This window comes from Mobula hypostoma, chromosome X1, assembly GCF_963921235.1.
Source record: "Mobula hypostoma chromosome X1, sMobHyp1.1, whole genome shotgun sequence".
Classification (NCBI taxonomy): Eukaryota; Metazoa; Chordata; class Chondrichthyes; order Myliobatiformes; family Myliobatidae; genus Mobula; species Mobula hypostoma.
In genome coordinates this window covers 17,411,272-17,430,170 of record NC_086128.1, presented here as the reverse complement: position 1 = coordinate 17,430,170, position 18,899 = coordinate 17,411,272, and the positions used below count along the sequence as shown (strand labels likewise).

The window sequence follows — 18,899 nt, the reverse complement described above, 5'->3', positions numbered from 1 at the left end:
TAAATTCCAGTGAGTATAAGTCTAGTCAATCCAGTCTTTCATCATATGAAAGTCCTGCCATCCCAGGAATCAATCTGGTGAACCTTCTTTGTACTCCCTCTATGGCAAGAATGTCTTTCCTGAGATTAGGGGACCAAAACTGCACACAATACTCCAGGTGTGGTCTCACCAAGGCCTTGTACAACTGCAATAGTACCTCCCTGCTCCTGTACTCGAATCCTTTTGCTATGAATGCCAGCATACCATTCGCCTTTTTCACCGCCTGCTGTACCTGCATGCCCACTTTCAATGACTGGTGTATAATGACACCCAGGTCTCATTGCACCTCCCCTTTTCCTAATCGGCCACCATTCAGATAATAATCTGTTTTCCTGTTCTTGCCACCAAAGTGGATAACTTCACATTTATCCACATTAAATTGCATCTGCCATGAATTTGCCTACTCACCTAACCTATCCAAGTCACCCTGCATCCTCTTAGCATCCTCCTCACAGCTAACACTGCCGCCCAGCTTTGTGTCATCTGCAAACTTGGAGATGCTGCATTTAATTCCCTCGTCTAAGTCATTAATATATATTGTAAACAACTGGGGTCCCAGCACTGAGCCTTGCGGTACCCCACTAGTCACTGCCTGCCATTCTGAAAAGGTCCTGTTTATTCCCACTCTTTGCTTCCTGTCTGCCAAACAATTCTATATCCACATCAATACCATACCCCCAATACCGTGTGCTTTAAGTTTGCATACTAATCTCCTGTGTGGGACCTTGTCAAAAGCCTTTTGAAAAAGCCTTGTACAAGATCCAAGAGCGTTCCTCAGAATCATACTCCTCCTGTCACACTGGGGGGGGGGGCGCATAGGGGGCAAGGGTGGACCCAAATGCAAGACACATCTTGTGAGGTTTATTAAATTGAGTTTATTGTTTGATACCAGGAGAGCAAAGCAGAAGCAGGAATAGCGAACTGGACTAGGACTCAGGACTACGACCACGCTGGGACTAGGGGTCTGGGCTAGGACTCGGAATTGGATCCCAGAATTAGCGGCGACATGAAGAGGACACGGTATGGACTCCGAGCCAGAGACTGGGCAAGGACCCAGTAGCTGGGTCGTGCCCCGGGCTCGGACCCCAGAACCAGGCATGGATATGACATGGGCTAGGGAGAGGAGGAACATGGAAAAACAGAGCCTCGGTCTCGGGAGAGCAGGTACATGGAACCATGGACACATACACAGAACACAGAGTCGGGACCCCTCCTAGGGTACAGGACATAGGGCCAGGACTCATGACCCTCCGCGGGGCAACGGCAAGACGGCCTGACTTACCCCACGGAGGCGAGGACAAGACACGACAAGACATGACCCCCCGTGGGGCAATGGCAAGACTGCCTGACTTACCCCACGGAGGCGAAGACAAGACAAGACCAACACGAAAGAACACCAGACAGTACCTATCTAGCTCCAGCGATAGAACTAGACCAAGGTGCAGGCGAGGGCTGCAGACGAGGGCTAGAGGGGAGAGGGGCAGAGAAGGGATTCAGACAGGTGGGGTAGGACAGGAATCACAGACCGCCAGGGCCAGGACTTGACTCGGGACTTGGATGCCACCAGGGCCAGGACTCGACTCGGAACTTGGATGCCGCCAGGTCCAGGACTCGACTCGGAACTTGGATGCCACCAGGGCCAGGACTCGACTCGGAACTTGGATGCCGCCAGGGCCAGGACTCGACTCGGAACTTGGATGCCGCCAGGGCCAGGACTTGACTTGGTATGTGGATGCCGCCAGGGCCGGGACTTGACTGGGTACTTGGATGCCACCAGGACCAGGACTTGACTCGGAACTTGGATGCTGCCAGGGCCAGGACTTGACTCGAAACTTGGATGCCGCCAGGGACGGGACTTGACTCGGTATGTGGATGCCGCCAGGGCCAGGACTTGACTGGGTACTTGAATGCCGCCAGGGCCGGGACTTGACTCGGTATGTGGATGCCGCCAGGGCCAGGACTTGACTGGATACTTGGATGCCCCTGGAGCCAGGACTTGACTTGGAGCCTACGGGTAGTGGCGAGCTCTTGACTCAGCCCGGGAACAGTAGACAGTGGTTCTTGATTCCCTCCGGCGGGTTAACTGACGGACTCACCTCGGTGAGGAAACTTTGCAGGCTCGTTTTGGCGAGGTAACTTGACAGGGTTGCTCCGGTGAGGAAAGGCGAATTACCGGTACTCGCTTCGGACGGAGACTAGGCTTGCTCCGGCCAGATGACATTGGCACACCAAACCTTGGTGACTTTGCAGACGCTCTTGTGCCGAACAGCTGAAAACCGGAGACTATAAACTACCAGTTCAGCCGAGAGTAAATTGCCTCTAATCACCAAGGCCGAGGGACACGGGAAAACAGGGAATCAAAGGGAAACAGGGAGTCAACGGTCCGGATTGTAACATAAACAAAGTAAATTTAAAGAGACTCCGATCCGGACCATGACACCTCCCAATCCACAAAGTACTGGATCTTGCCCTGCACCCGGCCCTACACTGTATAGACCAGGGAACCATCCACCAAGCGGGGAGGAGGGGGAGGTGGGGTGACTGGAGCCAGAGTGGGAGGTAGTAACTTGCTTGAGCTGGGAAACATGGAATACTGGGTGCAATCCTTCATTGATTATGGTAGGTGCAATCTATACGAGGTCTTGTTGACAGCCTTTTCCACTATCAATGGTCCCATGGAGCATGGAGCCAAATTCTGGATCTTGTCTTTCAGGGGAAGATCCCTCGATGCCAGCCAGACTTTCCTGGCTTGCCAGACCTCAGCAATCAGTGGAACCGATCAGCCTGCCAGGCATGTTGTTTCTGAGCACACAGCAGAGAAGCCCTGGCTTGTCGCCGTGTGCACTTGTAGCGCTGGATCAACACTTGTAAGCAATCTCTGTCCAAACCAATTAGGAGCTCCAGGGCGTGGGGTTAGAAGAGGCAAGGCAGCACGGGGTTGTCTCCAACTCTTGGTTCATTCTGTCAGTCTAGCTGGGGGTGGAAAGCAGATGAGAGGCTAGCCACGGCTCCTGCAAGAGAACAGAAAGCCTTCCAAAAACAGATATGAACTGTGGTCTACGATCGGACACTATGTCATGAGGGAAGCCATGCAGCCTGAAAACATGTTGAACCATTAGGGGTAGCAGTCTCATGAGCCGACAGGAGCTTAGGGAGGGCAATGAAGTGGGCAACCTTGGAGATTCGATCCACAATGACCAGAATGGTAATCTTTCCAATAGACGGGGGTAGCCCAGTGATAAAATCTACTGAGAGATGGGACCAGTGGCAGAGGGGCACAGCCACCAGACATAGCAGACCTGCAGGGTACTGGGAAGGCCACCAAAATTGTCTCTTGATGAACTCTTAGGTCTGTTGAATTCCTGGATGGTCAACCAAACAGGAGGAGTGACCCCATTCCAACACTTTGGAGTGGCCCGTAGCAGGGACAAACAGCCGGTTGGACAGCCCTCACCTCTGCCTCTATTCCCCAAGTTATCAGAGCAGTGATGCACAAGCAAGGAAGGATAGGCTCTGTATTGGCATTGGCCTCAGACACGCTGAACTGCCAGGAGAGCGCGTTGGCCTTGGTATTCTTGCTGCCTAGTTGATTGGTGAGGATGAAATTGAATCAGGTGAAGAGAACCCAGTGGGCTTGACGGGAGTTGAGAGGCTGTGAGAGCAGAGATTGCTGCTGCCTAATTCTGATTGTCTCGAGGTGAGCTGCTGAACTATTGCTGCAAGGAAGAACACCAGTTCCTCCAGCTGAGACTGGGCTTGTCGAACCAAGATTATTGCTTTGCTCACTTCTCCCAACACAGATTAGATCGCCTATAACTTCTCCCCAACCTACCCAATGAATCTCAGGCCAAGGTCAGCCTGAATTTCAGGCTGGTTAGCATTCATATGGAGGGAAGTGTATTGCCAGGTTGTTGTAATTTCACTGACTTTAATGAGGACAGTTGCAAAATTTAAAGGAAATGAAAAACAATAATGACTAGGCCAACAGGACCATTAACTAAAACTCTTAAACTGAAAGTTAATGCTAACACAGTGGCTGGAAGCAATAACTAAGTACTAAATGAAGACTACTTCTTGAGAGTGTCTGTTGAAATTAGATTATTAGATTTTGAGGACACGCAGTCCTCTTTTATTGTCATTTAGTAATGCATGCATTAAGAAATGATACAATATTCCTCCGGTGTGATATCACAGAAGCACAGGACAGGCCAAGACTGAAAAACTAACAAAAACCACATAATTATAATATATAGTTACAACAGTGCAAACAATGCCATTACTTGATGAAGAACAGGCCATGGGCACGGTAAAAAAAAGTTCAAAGTCTCTCGAAAGTCCCACATCTCACGCAGACGGGAGTAGGAAGAAAACTCTCCCTGCCATGCCCGACCACAGTCCAACTCTGAGTTGTCTGAAAACTTTGAGCCTCCGACCAGCCCTCTGACACCGAGTACTGAGCACCATCTCTGCCGAACACTTCGACCCCAGCCCCGGTCGCCAGCAGCAGGCAAAGTCGGGGATTTTGGGGCCTTCCCTCCGGAGATTCTCGATCGCACAGTAGCAGCAGCAGTGAACCGGGCATTTCAGAAGTTTCTCCAGATGTTCCTCTGTGCCTTCTCGCGTCTGTCTCCATCAAATCAGAATTGTGCACAGCATCCTACTTACAAGTACGATATCATTTCACCGGAGAGCTGCGTGCGCTGTTTCACGCCGCCATCTTCTCCTCCCGCCTATAGGCACTTCTTTCCCGGACAAGGATGAGGGTAAGCAGGGAGTGTAAATGTTGCTGTGCTTTTGGTCAAGTCTCAAAAAGAAGGGAGTTAAATGCCACCAGAATGAAACAGTGATTGGCTGGATCGTGCATACTCCTGCACACGATTGCCAAACCTGTTCTGCAGCCCGCTTGCGAGGATGTGTAGGTGCTGCAGGAGAGTCTGTGTTTATGACAGTTTGCAGTGAATATTAACACCATTGTCTCAGCTTTGAAGAAGTGGGTGATGGGAGCTGCAGAAATTAACCAATAGTCCCCATGGTCTAGTATCTCATTTGAAGCCAACTAGTATGCTGGCAATAGGTAACTTAATGATGGGTTCAATTCTGTTCTTAGTGAATAATTATCCAAAATGGTTCCTAACTTAATTGTGTGCAGTTCTGATCGCTGCATTATAGGAAGGACACAGAGGCTTTTGAGAGGGTGTAGAAAAAGTTTGTCAGAATGCTGGATGGGTTAGAGAGCACGAGCTTTAAGGAAAGGTTGGACAAACTTAAGTCATTTTTTCTAGGGAGTCAGGCTGAAGGGAGACCTAATAGAATATAATAAAGTTATGAAAGGCACACATGGCAAAGACTGAGTCCTTTCCTCAGGTTAGAAGTATCGAGTAATAGAGGACAGACATTTAAGGTGAGGGGGGGAGTTGAAAGGAGATGTGCGGGACAATGTTTTTACACAGAGAATGGAGGGTGCCTGAAACGGGCTGATAGGGATGATGGTGGGAGCAGATATGATAGTGGTGTGTAAGAGACTGTTAGATAGATGCATTAATGTGGAGGGACATGGATCATGTGCAGGCAGAGGGGATTAGTTTAATTCAGCATCACGTTCAGCACAGACATTGTGGGCCAAAGGGCCTGTTCCTGGGCTGTACTGTTTTGTGTTAATGTGGCACTAAGGCAATGCAACCAGCTTCTCAATAAACATCTCACCAACTGGTACCAAGTTGTTCTGTGGTCCATAACAAGGATCAGAGCTACGGTTCAGTGACACAAAGTGGCAGATGGAGTTCAACCCGGAGAAGTGTGAGGTGGTACACTTTGGAAGGACAAACTACAGAGTACAAAATAAATGGCAGGATACTTGGTAGTGTGGAGGAGCAGAGGGATCTGGGGGTATATGCCCACAGATCCCTGAAAGTTGCCTCACAGGTAGATAGGGTAGTTAAGAAAGCTTATGGGTGTTAGCTTTCATAAGTCGAGGGATAGAGTTTAAGAGTCGCGATGTAATGATGCAGCTCTATAAAACTCTGGTTAGGCCACACTTGGAGTACTGTGTCCAGTTCTGGTCACCTCACTATAGGAAGGATGTGGAAGCATTGGAAAGGGTACAGAGGAGATTTACCAGAATGCTGCCTGGTTTAGAGAGTATGCATTATGATCAGAGATTAAGGGAGCTACGGCTTTACTCCTTGGAGAGGAGGATGAAAGGAGACATGATAGAAGTATACAAGATATTAAGAGAAATAGATAGAGTGGATAGCCAGCGCCTCTTCCCCAGGACACCACTGCTCAATACAAGGAGACATGGCTTTAAGGTAAGAGGTGGGAAGTTCAAGGGGGATATTAGAGGAAGGTTTTTTTACTCAGAGAGTGGTTGGTGCATGGAATACCCTGCCTGAGTCAGTGGTGGAGGCAGATACACTAGTGAATTTAAGAGACTACTAGACAGGTATATGGAGGAATTTAAGGTGGGGGGTTATATGGGAGGCAGAGTTTGAGGGTCGGCACAACAATGTGGGCCGAAGGGCCTGTGCTGTGCTGTACTATTCTATGTTCTATACAACACTCTTATTAGACTACATCCATTAACTAAAAACCTAGTAATTGAAAGCCTAACTAAATGAATCCTTTCTGCCCACAGTGTCCATATCGTGCCATTCTCTGCGCATTTATCTGCCTACCTCAGGACCTCTTGAATGTTTCTATCATACCTGCCTCCACCACAACCCCTGCCAGTGCATTTCAGGTTCCCACCATTCTGTGTAAAAAAAAACTTGCCCCACACATCTCCTTTGAACTTCCTGTCTTTCCCTCTTCACCTTAAGTGCATTCCCTCTAGTATTAGACATTTCAACCCTTGGGGAGAGAAACTGGCTGTCAACTCTATGTACGCATCTCATAATCTTCTAGATTTCTTTGAGGTCCCCCCTCAGCCTCTGCTGTTCCAGAGAAAACAACCCAAGTTTGTCCAATCTCTCCTTCTAGCCAGTGACCCCTGAATCCAGGCAAACTTGGTAAACTTCTTCTGTATCCTCTGCAAAGCCGCCAGAACTTTCCTGTAATGGGACAACCAGAATTGAATATGATTATCCAATTACATCCGAACCAGAGTTTTATAAAGCTGCGACATAACTTGTGTGGCGGAGGGCAAAGGGGTATCAAATCTGTGGAGCTACATCAGACCAGGCTGAGGTCAGAGAGAGGAAGCTTTCAGGCACAAGGGACTGCAGATGCAACAAACGACTTGCTAGGAGATCGCAGTGGGTCAAGCAGCATGATTAGCAGGGAAAAGGAATCGTCTCGATTCGAGTGCCTGCCTCAGGACTAAAGGTGGAGAGAAAGGCCAGTTTCTGGAATCTGGAACACACTGGGTGGTGATGGCAGAGACTCTCAAACATCTGAGAATTATCCAGACAAACACTTGAATCACCAAGACAGACAAAGTCACAGAGCATGTGGTGGTAAATGAGATCAGTATAGATGTGTACTAGGCAGTAGGCATGGGCATGGTGAGCCAAAGGGCCTGTTTCTGTGTTGTGACTCTGTGACTGTCTTGGGGAAAGCTGGAGTCCTAAATCAAAGGATGCGGACATGAAGGCAGGTAGACTTCACATTATTTTTAATTTGTGGCTGAAATCATGAGTGTCTGGTTTTCTGGATTCTTGGAACAAGTCTCAAGGTCGGCTTCTAGCTTTTCCAAGAATTGTAAATCAAGTACAGGGTTGCAGCTCTGCTGGAGCCCTTGGGAAATCTGCAGACTGCAGCCAACTCTGAAACCTCACTCCATCTGCGGCCTCGCATTGTCTGAGACTTTCAGATTTCGCTATCCCCTGTTCTATCCCCCATCCTGATGAACCGGCCAGCTCAAGGAACTAACCCTTTCATGGCCCTACTGGAGGCGGCCTGGATGTTGAAGAAAGCGAGCCAGTGCATTTGTCAGAGGCCACTCATGAGCGTTAGAATCACTGTAGCTAATGGTAATTGGTTTATTAATGTCACATGTAACGAGATATAATGAAAATCTTTTGTTTATGTGCCATTGAGGTAGTACAAAGGAAAACAGAATGTGGAATATAGTGTTACAGTTACAGAAAATCCAGTGCAGATAGACCAATACAGTGCAAAAGCCACAGTAAGGTGGATTGAAAGGCTAGAAATTCATCTTAATCATACAAGAGGTTTATCACAGTGGGATGGAAGCTGTCCTTGAGCTTGGTGGTATGTCTTTCAGGATTCTCTACTGCCTGAAAGGAGGGTGGAGAAAAGAGAATGGACGGGATGGTTACGTTGGCTGTTTTTCCCGAGGCAGCAGGAAGTGCAGATAGAGCTAACGGAGGGGAAGCTGGTTTGCATGATGGACTGAGCAGTGTCCATGGCTCCCTATAATTTGTTGCAATCTTGGCAGAGCAGTTGTCAAACCAAGCTGTGATGCACCTAGATACGATGCTTTCTGTGGTGCATCTGTAAAAATCGGTGAGGGTCATCAGGGACGTACTGAATTTTTTTAGCATTCTGAGAAAGTATTTTCTTGGTTGTACAAGGACAAGCTCTTGGTGATATTTACACCTAGGAATGTCGAACTCTCAATTATCTCCTCTTCAGCACCTTTGATACAGACAGGAGCCTATGCTCCACCCCACATCCTGAAGTTAGTGACCAGCTCTTGTGTTTTTCTGATATTGAGGGAGAGATTGTCGTCTTGACACCATGCCCCTCTGCTCTCTATCTCTTTCCTGTACTCCGTCTTGTCATTGTTTAAGATCTGGCCTACTACGATGGTGTCCTCTGCAAACTTGTAAAGTCAGAGCAGTATCTGGCTACACAGTCATGAATGTACAGTGAGTAAAGTCGGGGGCTAAAGGATGCTGGAGGAACTCAATACTGTGTCAGGTAGCATCTGTGGTGTGAAAGGGCATTTAAGATCAAGAGTAGAGGAGAATATAAAGAGGTGAGGGGAGGGAAGGGGTGGCAGATGATGGGTGGATCCGGGTGAGGGGGGGGGGATAGGCAGATGGAGGAGGGGAGAGTGGAAATAGTGACAGAGGCTGGGAGGTGAGAACTGGAGGCGACAAAAGGCTACAGTTCATGGGATCTGATAGGAGAGGAAGGTGACCAAGTCCTCGGTTGGTCTCATTGATGCAAAGGAGGCCACATCAAGAGCATAGAATGCAATAGACAAGATTGGAGGAAGGGCCATTTAGGTCCCTGGATGGCGAATGGGGGCTCCATCAGCCATTGTGTGGGGCTTACCCCATTTCCTGAAAAAAGCAGGACATTGTAGATGTTCTGGGGTGAAAGGCCTCACCTCTAGAACGGGTGCAGTGGAGATAGAGGAACTGAGAGAAAGAAATGGCATTGTTACAAGAGACCAGGTGGGAGGAGGTGTCGTCTAGATAACTGGGGGTGTCACTGTGTCTGTAGTAAATGTCGATGGATATTCTACCTCCTGAGATGGAGACGGAGATCCAGAAAGGGGAGAGAATGGTCGGAAATGGATAAACTTTAACATCCCATCAAATACAAGTCAAAGAGGCATGGCGTGTTGAGGGATGGGAGGATTTAGGACAGGAGAGTTGGGATCTGATGGGACAGTTTGGGGATGGGAGAAGTTGGATTTAATGGGACAGTTTTGGGATTGGAAGGACGGGATCTGATGGGACAATTTGTGGATCAGACAGATGAGATTTGATCAGACAGTTTTGGGATCAGAGGGGTAGGATTTAGTGGGACAGCTTGAAGATTGGACGGGTGGTATTTAATGAGTTGGTTTGGGTAAGCACCAGATTATGCATTATTATAATTGGATGTGTTACTGGGTAAAATTGACCGTACCTGGAGAATTAAGGTTTCCTTCTATCTTCAAAATTCCTTCGAAGTGAGCCCCTAAATTTCTGTAACCACAAACCCTTGCAGCCAAGTCAGACCCTTCACGTCCTACAATAAAGCACATCTGGCCCTTGTTTCCTCAGGAAGACACAATCTACTCTCTTATCTCTGAAGCTTCCCAAACTGGACGCTATGTGTCTTTCCAGACAGACTCTAAATATAGGAGTGTTTTGTTCAGTATAAGGAATGTAATAAACCTAAGAGAGCATACCAAATAAGGAAACGCCCTGTAACCAGCAAGAGAGTAGAATAACCTTGCAGTATGAGCACAGTTCAACAGCTTTAGGGTTTGCAAAGTTGACTTTAACAGTCACGCATTGGTTATATAAGGGGATATGTTAAACCGGAACTGCCGTCAAATTGGTGGATGGTGCCTTTGTGTGTAATGTAACAGAGGGTGCAATAACTTGGAGGTAATCATTAATGGGGAGCAAGGAGCAAGAATGGATCTAAGGTTGCGTCTCAGTGCCTCCTCAATGATTGAATCTTGGCCTGTCTCTTGGGATTGAAGGTGACTGGTTTCCACTTCTGTTCTGGGGTGACTGATGAGGCCAGTGTGGGATCCAAAGACAGAGCAGGAGGTGCAGAGATTTCCCAAGACACCTAAGGATGTGCCGGTGGCAGTCCGCACCTTCTCCACTATGAGCAGCTATGGACTAGTGTTTCCCATCTTCTGATGGGATCAACAAGGGTGTTGCATTTCCTCAAGGAGATTTTGAGCAGATCCCTGAATCTTTCCCTCTGTCCACCCCGGGTCACTCCCAGGGATGAGCTCGAATGGAGGGTCTGTTTTGGGGGTTTGGGATTAGTGTGGCCCTCCCAGCTTAACTGGGTTGTAACCAGGGCCTTGAATACCAGGGATGTTGGCTTAGGAGAGGACACTGATATGGTTCACATCCTCGTGGATTTGGAGGCCTTTGCAGAGACACTGTGCGGGCTATTTCTTCAGACCATAGAACATAATTTATAGCACAGTACAGGCCCTTCAGCCCATGATCTTGTGCTGATCTTTCAACTTACTCCACAAACAATCTAACCCCTCCCTACCACAGAGCCCTCCACTTTTCTACCACCCACGTGTCTATCTAGTAGTGTCTTAAATGTCCCTACTGTGTCTGCCTCTATCACCATCCCTGGCAGGGTGTTCCATGCGCCCATTACTCTCTGTGGAAAAAAAAAACTACCTTTGACACCCCCGCTATACTTTCCTTAAATCCCATTAAAATTATGCCCCCTCGCATTAGCCATTTACGTCCTGGGAAAAAGACTCTAGCTGTGCACTTGATTTATGCCTCTTCTCATCTTGTACACCTCCATTGTTCCAAAGAGGAAACCCTATCTTGCTCAACCTATCCTCATAAGACATGCTGCATCCTGGTAAATCTCTGCACCCTCTGCCTGTGATGGACTGGGCTGTATCCATACTTTCTTTAGACTTTTCCATTCCTGGGCATTAGTGTTTCCATATCAGGCCAGTGGTGTACAATTGGTAAACTCCGTCGTACACTGAGATACGCAAACATGAGGAAATCTGCAGATGCTGGAATTTCAAGCAACACGCATAAAAATTGCTGGTGAATGCAGCAGGCCAGGCAGCAGTCTATAGGAAGAGGTACAGTCGACATTTCGGGCTGAGACCCTTCGTCAGGACTAACTGAAAGAAGAGCTAGTAAGAGATTTGAAAGTGGGAGGGGGAGGGGGAGATCCGAAATGATAGGAGAAGACAGGAGGGGGAGGGATGGAGCCAAGAGCTGGACAGGTGATTGGCAAAAGGGATATGAGAGGATCATGGGACAGGAGGCCCGGGGAGAAAGAAAAGGGGGAGGGAGGAAGCCCAGAGGATGGGCAAGGGGTATAGTGAGAGGGACAGAGGGAGAAAAAGAGAGAGAGAAAATATATATATATATATATAATAATAAATAACGGATGGGGTATGAAGGGGAGGTAGGGCATTAACGGAAGTTAGAGAAGTCAATGTTCATGCCATCAGGTTGGAGGCTACCCAGGCAGAATATAAGGTGTTGTTCCTCCAACCTGAGTGTGGCTTCATCCTTACAGTAGAGGAGGCCGTGGATAGACATATCAGAATGGGAATGGGATGTGGAATTAAAATGTGTGGGCACTGGGAGATCCTGCTTTCTCTGGTGGACAGAGCGTAGGTGTTCAGTGAAACGGTCTCCCAGCCTGCGTTGGGTCTCGCCAATATATAGAAGGCCACATCGGGAGCATTGGACACAGTATATCACCCCAGCCGACTCACAGGTGAAGTGTCGCCTCACCTGGAAGGACTGTCTGGGGCCCTGAATGGTGGTGAGGGAGGAAGTGTAAGGGCATGTGTAGCACTTGTTCCACTTACAAGGATAAGTGCCGGGAGGAAGATCGGGGGGAAGGGATGGGGGGGGAACGAATGGACAAGGGAATCGCGTAGGGAGCAATCCCTGCGGAAAGCGGGGGGGGGGGGGAGGGAAAGATGAGCTTAGTGGTGGGATCCCGTTGGAGGTGGCGGAAGTTACGGAGAATTATATGTTGGACCTGGAGGCTGGTGGGGTGGTAGATGAGGACAAAGGGAGCCCTATTCCTAGTGGGGTGGCAGGAGGATGGAGTGAGAGCAGATGTGCATGAAATGGGGGAGATGCGTTTGAGAGCAGAGTTGATGGTGGAGGAAGGGAAGCCCCTTTCTTTAAAAAAGGAGGACATCTCCTTCGTCCTGGAATGAAAAACCTCATCCTGAGAGCAGATGCAGTGGAGACGGAGGAATTGCGAGAAGGGGATGGCATTTTTGCAAGAGACAGGATGAGAAGAGGAATAGTCCAGGTAGCTGTGAGAGACCGTAGGCTTATAGTAGACATCAGTAGATAAGCTGTCTCCAGAGATAGAGACAGAAAGATCCAGAAAGGGGAGGGAGGTGTTGGAAATTGACCAGGTAAACTTGAGGGCAGGGTGAAAGTTGGAGGCAAAGTTAATAAAGTCAACGAGCTCAGCACGCGTGCAGGAAGCAGCGCCAATGCAGTCGATGTAGCGAAGGAAAAGTGGGGGACAGATACCAGTATAGGCTTGGAACATGGATTGTTCCACAAAGCCAACAAAAAAGCAGGCATAGCTGGGACCCATACGGGTGCCCATAGCTACACCTTTAGTTTGGAGGAAGTGGGAGGAGCCAAAGGAGAAATTATTAAGAGTAAGGACTAATTCCGCTAGACGGAGCAGAGTGATGGTAGAGGGGAACTGATTAGGTCTGGAATCCAAAAAGAAGCGGAGAGCTTTGAGACCTTCCTGATGGGGGATGGAAGTATATAGGGACTGAACATCCATGAACACTGAGATGTTCAGATTGTGTCCAAGACCACACGAGCAAAGGTCGAGTCAACAATATGTGTTTCAAAACTCGCACCATTTGTTGTATAATTTGAATGCTCTTCAAAGACAGAGTCTGAGAGACCTCTGGCTGATTTCGCCCAACTAATTTCCAAACATTAAATTAAATGTGGTTTCAAACACCTTTATGGAGGGCTCTGATGATTCCAGGTCAAGGAGGAAGAGTGGGACCTGTTTTAAGTGTGTCTGGCATTGTAAAGTGTGACATCAATGTGAAGTTATGCCTCTCCTCTTGGTTAGTAAATGCAGTGGCCAATGATGGACCTGGCCATAGGGAATAGGTCAATTTCTGTTACTGGCACTGTTCTAAACTCAGGAGGTCAGTCTGGGAAAGGTACACACAATGTTTACCCAGGATCGAGCTGGAACAAGACCTGTGGATACCTGTTGTCTGGAGAGTCATTGAGCATGGGGGAGGTTGGCATGGCAGAGAGGGATTACCAGTGAAAGTGAGGCACTTCCTCTCTCAAAGGGGACTGTCCACAACCACTGGCGGACGGAGCTGCAGCCTCCGGTTATAAGCGTTCAGACCAATCACATCTTATTAGATGGAAGGGTGGGTTCGAGTGATCAACCTTGCTCGTGTTCCTTACGTTCTGAACTTCAGGGTATTTGAAAACAGAGGTTCACTTGATCCTCCTCCCAGCTTTGAGCTGCAGGACTCAGCAAGCTTGCCGGGTTAGGATTTTGTTTCTCTTGACCTTATTCCGAAGTTTGGGACCAACTCTTGAGTCACAAAGGTTGAACAGAAAATATGGACCCATCAATGCATTTGAAAAATGATAAAGCAAGGTTATTTGTGGTGGTGATGTGGTACCTCAAGAAGACAGGGTTGGTGTGGTGAGAGACACAGGCCTCACCAGCCATCAAGACTGTTGGATGGCAATTAGCCAATCGGATGAGGTATTTGATTCCGGTTATAGACCATGTGTGTAGGAGAGGAGGGGGAGGGGGTGATTGGTAGTTAGCTGGTTGGGGAGGGTGTTAAGACTGAGGGGCCATGTGAGATGGCTGACATTTTGTGGCAAGCACAGAACAGTGTTGCAAATAGACTTTTGTGTTTATACTGCAGCAACAAGAGCAGGACCCGACAAACCTGTACATCTCCAACCTGCCGCCATCCATGGATGAGCAGGAGCTGCAGAATATGCTCAAGCCCTTTGGACAAGTCATTTCCACCAGGATACTGCGGGATGCCAATGGTGCCAGCCGAGGGGTTGGTTTCGCAAGGTGAGAATGCTTTGGGTCGTGTTAACGCACAGCGAGAAGCCAAATATGGTCCCTGGTGGGCCCTGTAGATCGCTGGCTAAGATTCTGCTGCTCATCTCCCAAATTTGTTCACAGTTCATCAAAGTTTCCATTTTCAGTTCCCCATTCCAACCCCCACAGCATCTCTGCAAGCTCCTCCAGGTTTCCAAACATCTGCAGAGATTAAATCCGGTGATGCTCCCTACTGCTGGAAATCTCTCCACCACCACAGGACATGCCTTGAGCTTCCAAAGCCTGAGGCTCTGGAATCCCCTCACTACCTCCCCCCCCCCGCCACCCCAGTCTACGTGCTTTACGACACTCCATCAAACTGTGCTTTTGATCATGTATTCCATCAGACTTCCAAGTGCAGTGATAAACCTCACCATATATGACAATAAACTTAACTTGTATCTCCCTCTGTAGCTCAGTCCAGTCTTCACATGGAGTCATAGAGTTGACAGCACGGTAAAAAGCCCTCCAGCCCAACTCATCAATGCTGACCAACTGTTTACCTGAGCTGGCCCCATTTCCCCATATTTGGCCCATATCCCTCTCAATCTTTTCTATCCATATACCTGTCTAATTAATATATTAATAAACAATACCTGGTATTTCAACGCAGTGATAATCCTGCCTACCTCTTAGTGCAAGTTTCTCTGTAATTGGCACTTGGTACCCGACCTTCATGAGTTCGGCCATACTCTGCACAGAGTCTTCACGGGGTCGTGGCTGAGTTGTGACAGATACCCTGCAGTCAACCACCACATCTACCAGTTTCTTTTGGAGCAGTGACCATCTCAGCCAATTTGTGCTTCCCTCCAATGACTCCCACGTTCTTCAAGGGCTGCACGGCAGCCAGTATGAAGTGGTGTGCCAGGAGGATCATCATCATCAGGTTCCATGCCCAGTTTGAGTTTTGACTGCCATGGCCCACACATTCCTGTTTCGGGTCAAATGGATCAATTCATTGGTATTCATTTCCAGTTCTCTGGCTGCTGTCTGCATCATCATTTGTCTTTGTCTTCCTCTTGCTTTCTTCCCTTCAATCTTTCCCATAATTACTGTGCATTCTAACTCCTCTTTCCTAATCACATGTCCAATGAAGTTACGTTGCCTTTTCATGATCTCATACATTATTTCTCATTTTGTGTTTGCTCTGTTCATGATATCCTCATTAGATATTCATCTTGTCCATGATATTCTTTGCATCCTCCTCATAAATCACATCTCTGCTGCTTCAATTTGTTTCCTCATGTTACTAGATATTGTCCAACATTCTGAGCCATATAACATAACTGGATAAACGTAACATTTCAGTACCCTGAGGCGGGTTGTCATGCCTAGTTTAGTATTGGTCAGTATACTCTTCATTCTCATAAAGGTGTCTTTTGCCATCCCTATTCTTCTTTTGATGTCCATGTCGCACCCGCCATCTGATGTCACCCAGCTTCCTAAGTAGCAAAAGTTCTGTACTTGTTTTATGTCTTCCCCGTTTATTCTCAGCCTGCAGATAGGATTCTCCTTCTTTTTGGATATCTGTCTTTTTGCAATTGATAGATAGACCCATTTTTGCACTTTCTTCAACAACTATATCAATTAAGTTTTGTAGTTCTTCCTCCATGCTTGCAATTAACACAGTGTCATCTGCATATCTGAAATTATTGATGTTTTCACCACCAACTTTGATTCCCAAGATGTCTCTTATTTTTTATAATATTGTTTCACTGTACACATTAAATAAATCCGGGGAGAGAACACACCCTTGTCTAACGCCTCTCTTGATTTTCGTAAACTGACTCACTTTTCCATTTATTCTTACAGTGGCAGTTTGTTCCCAGTACAGATTTCTGATTAGGCGGAGGTCTTTCGAATCTAGATCTAGTGTTTTCTGTAATATTTCAAATAACTTATTGTGCTTCACTTTATCAAATGCTTTTGTGTAGTCGATAAAACAAACAAACTAATCTTTTTGCACTTGAATAGCTCGTTCTGATAGTATCCTTAACATCAATATTACGTTTCTTGTACTTTTGTCATTCACAAAACCACATTGTACTTTACCTATTTCGGCTTGTATCTTACTTTTAGCAACACACATAAAAGTTTCAGGCCGAGACCCTTCGTCAGGACTAACTGAAGGAAGAGTGAGTAAGGGATTTGAAAGTTGGAGTCCTCCAACTTTCAAATCCCTTACTCACTCTTCCTTCAGTTAGTCCTGACGAAGGGTCTCAGCCTGAAACGTCGACTGCACCTCTTCCTAGAGATGCTGCCTGGCCTGCTGCGTTCACCAGCAACTTTTATGTGTGTTGCTTTGCGTTTTTAAAATCTTACTTTTAGCTCTTGTTATCAAAATTCTTAGAATTATCTTGGTGATATGACTTATTAAATTTATGGTCCTGTGTAATTTACATTCTGTTGCTCCAGGTTTCTTAGGAGGAGGGATAAATACTGATTTTTTTCATCTCTTCTGGTATTATGCCAGGAGGATAGCATGGTATAATAGTGCCAACGATCGGGGTTCAACTCCCACCACTGTCTGTAAGAAGCTTGTACGTTCTCCCCTTCACCGCGTGAGTCTCCTCCAGGTGCTCCGATTTCTCCCACGTTCAAATAAAAAAGACGTACATGTTGGTTAATTGTGGGCGTGGACAAATGAGGAAGTTGAGTATAAGAAATGCAAGAGAACGCTTAAGGAAATCATGAGGGCTAAAAGAAGGCATGAGGTTGCTCTAGCAGACAAGGTGAAGGAGAATCCCAAGGGCTTCCACAGATATATTAACAGCAAAAGGATAGAAAGTGGAAAAATTGGTCTTTTGGAAGATCAGAGTGGTAATCTATGTGTGGAGCCAAAAGAGATGGGGGAGCTTTGAAATGTATTTTCTGCGTGTGTATATACTCAGACAATGGGCACAGAATTTGTAGATGTGAGAAAATGCAGCAGCAAGGATGTGGACCCAGTACAGATTACAGAGGAGGAGGTGTTTGCTGTCATGAGGCAAATTAGGGGTGGATAAATCCCCAGGGCCTGACAAGTTGTTCCCTCGGACCCTGTGGGAGGCAAGTGCAGAAATTGCAGGAGCCCTAGCAGAGATATTTAAAACATCATTAGGCACAGGTGAGGCACCAGAGAATTGGTGAATAGCCAATGTTTTTCTGTTGTTTAAGAAAGGCTCTAAGAATAAGCTAGGAAATTATGGGCCAGTGAGCCTGACATCAGTAGTGGGAAAGTTTTTGGAAGGTATTCTAAGGGATTCTAATTTGGATAGACAGGGACTGATTCAGGATAGTCAACGTGGCTTTGTGCATGGTAGGTCGTGTCTAACCAATCTTAGAGTTTTTCAAGGAAGTTACTAGGAAAGTTGATGAAGGCAAGGCAATGGATGTTGTCTATATGGATTTTAGCAAGGCCTTTGACAAAGTCCCGCAAGGAAGGCTGGTCAAGAAGGTTCAGCCACTCGATATTCAAGATGAGGTAGCAAATTGGATTAGACATTGGTTTTGAGAGAAGTCAGAGTGGTAGTAGATGGTTGACTCTCTGACTGGAGGTCTGTGACCAGTGGAGTGCCATAACGTACCAGTTGGTAGGTTAATTGGTAATTGTAAATTGTTCCATGATTAGGCTAGGAATAAATTAAAGGATTGCTGGGCGGTGCGGCTTGCAGGGCCAGAAGGGCCTATTCCATGCTGTATCTCAATAAATTAAAAAATAAATGATCTGTTTGTGAACGTGATAAACCGGATCAGCAAATTTGTGGGTGACAGCAAGACTTGGGGTGTAGGGGACAGTGAGGAAGATTATCAAAGCCTGCATTGGGATCTGGACCAGCTGGAAAATTGGGCTGAAAAATGGCAGATGGGATTTAATGCAGAGAAGTGTGAGGTGTTGCACTTCAGTAGGACAGACCAGGGTAGGGCACTGAGGAATGTGGAAGAACAAAGGAATCTGGGAATACAGATCCAAAATTCCTTGAAAGTGCCGTCGCAGGTAGATAAAGTCGTAAAGAATGCTTTTGGCATATTGGCTTGCGCAAATCAATGTATTGAGTACAGGAGTTGGGATGTTATGTTAAAATCGTGTGGCAATAAATTCCATAGATTGTGGTGAAATAAATTCCACCTCATCTCTATTCTAAAAGGATGTCCTTGTATTTTAAGACTGCCGTCTGGTCCTGGACTCTCCCACTATAGGAAGACATCCTCTCCATGTCCACTCTTAAGCCTTTCAATGTTCGATACATTTCAATGAGTCCGTCCCCACCCCCCCCCCGCCTTCTTCTTCTAAAGTCCAGTCCAGTGAGTACAGGCCCAGAGCCATCAACCGCTCCTCATACATTAACCCTTTCATTTCTGGGATC

At 47.1% G+C, this 18,899-nt stretch overlaps 1 protein-coding gene across 11 annotated transcripts in view; it reads left to right on the top strand.

The window, feature by feature from the left end:
• Positions 1-18,899, top strand: part of LOC134340291 (RNA-binding motif, single-stranded-interacting protein 2-like) — a 260,578-nt gene that overhangs the window by 200,995 nt on the left and 40,684 nt on the right. For all 11 annotated transcript variants that reach the window (XM_063037346.1, XM_063037347.1, XM_063037345.1 and 8 more), the window contains one exon: positions 14,366-14,523. In XM_063037346.1, the coding sequence (XP_062893416.1) occupies positions 14,366-14,523 (158 nt within the window). The remainder of the gene's footprint in view (positions 1-14,365; positions 14,524-18,899) is intronic.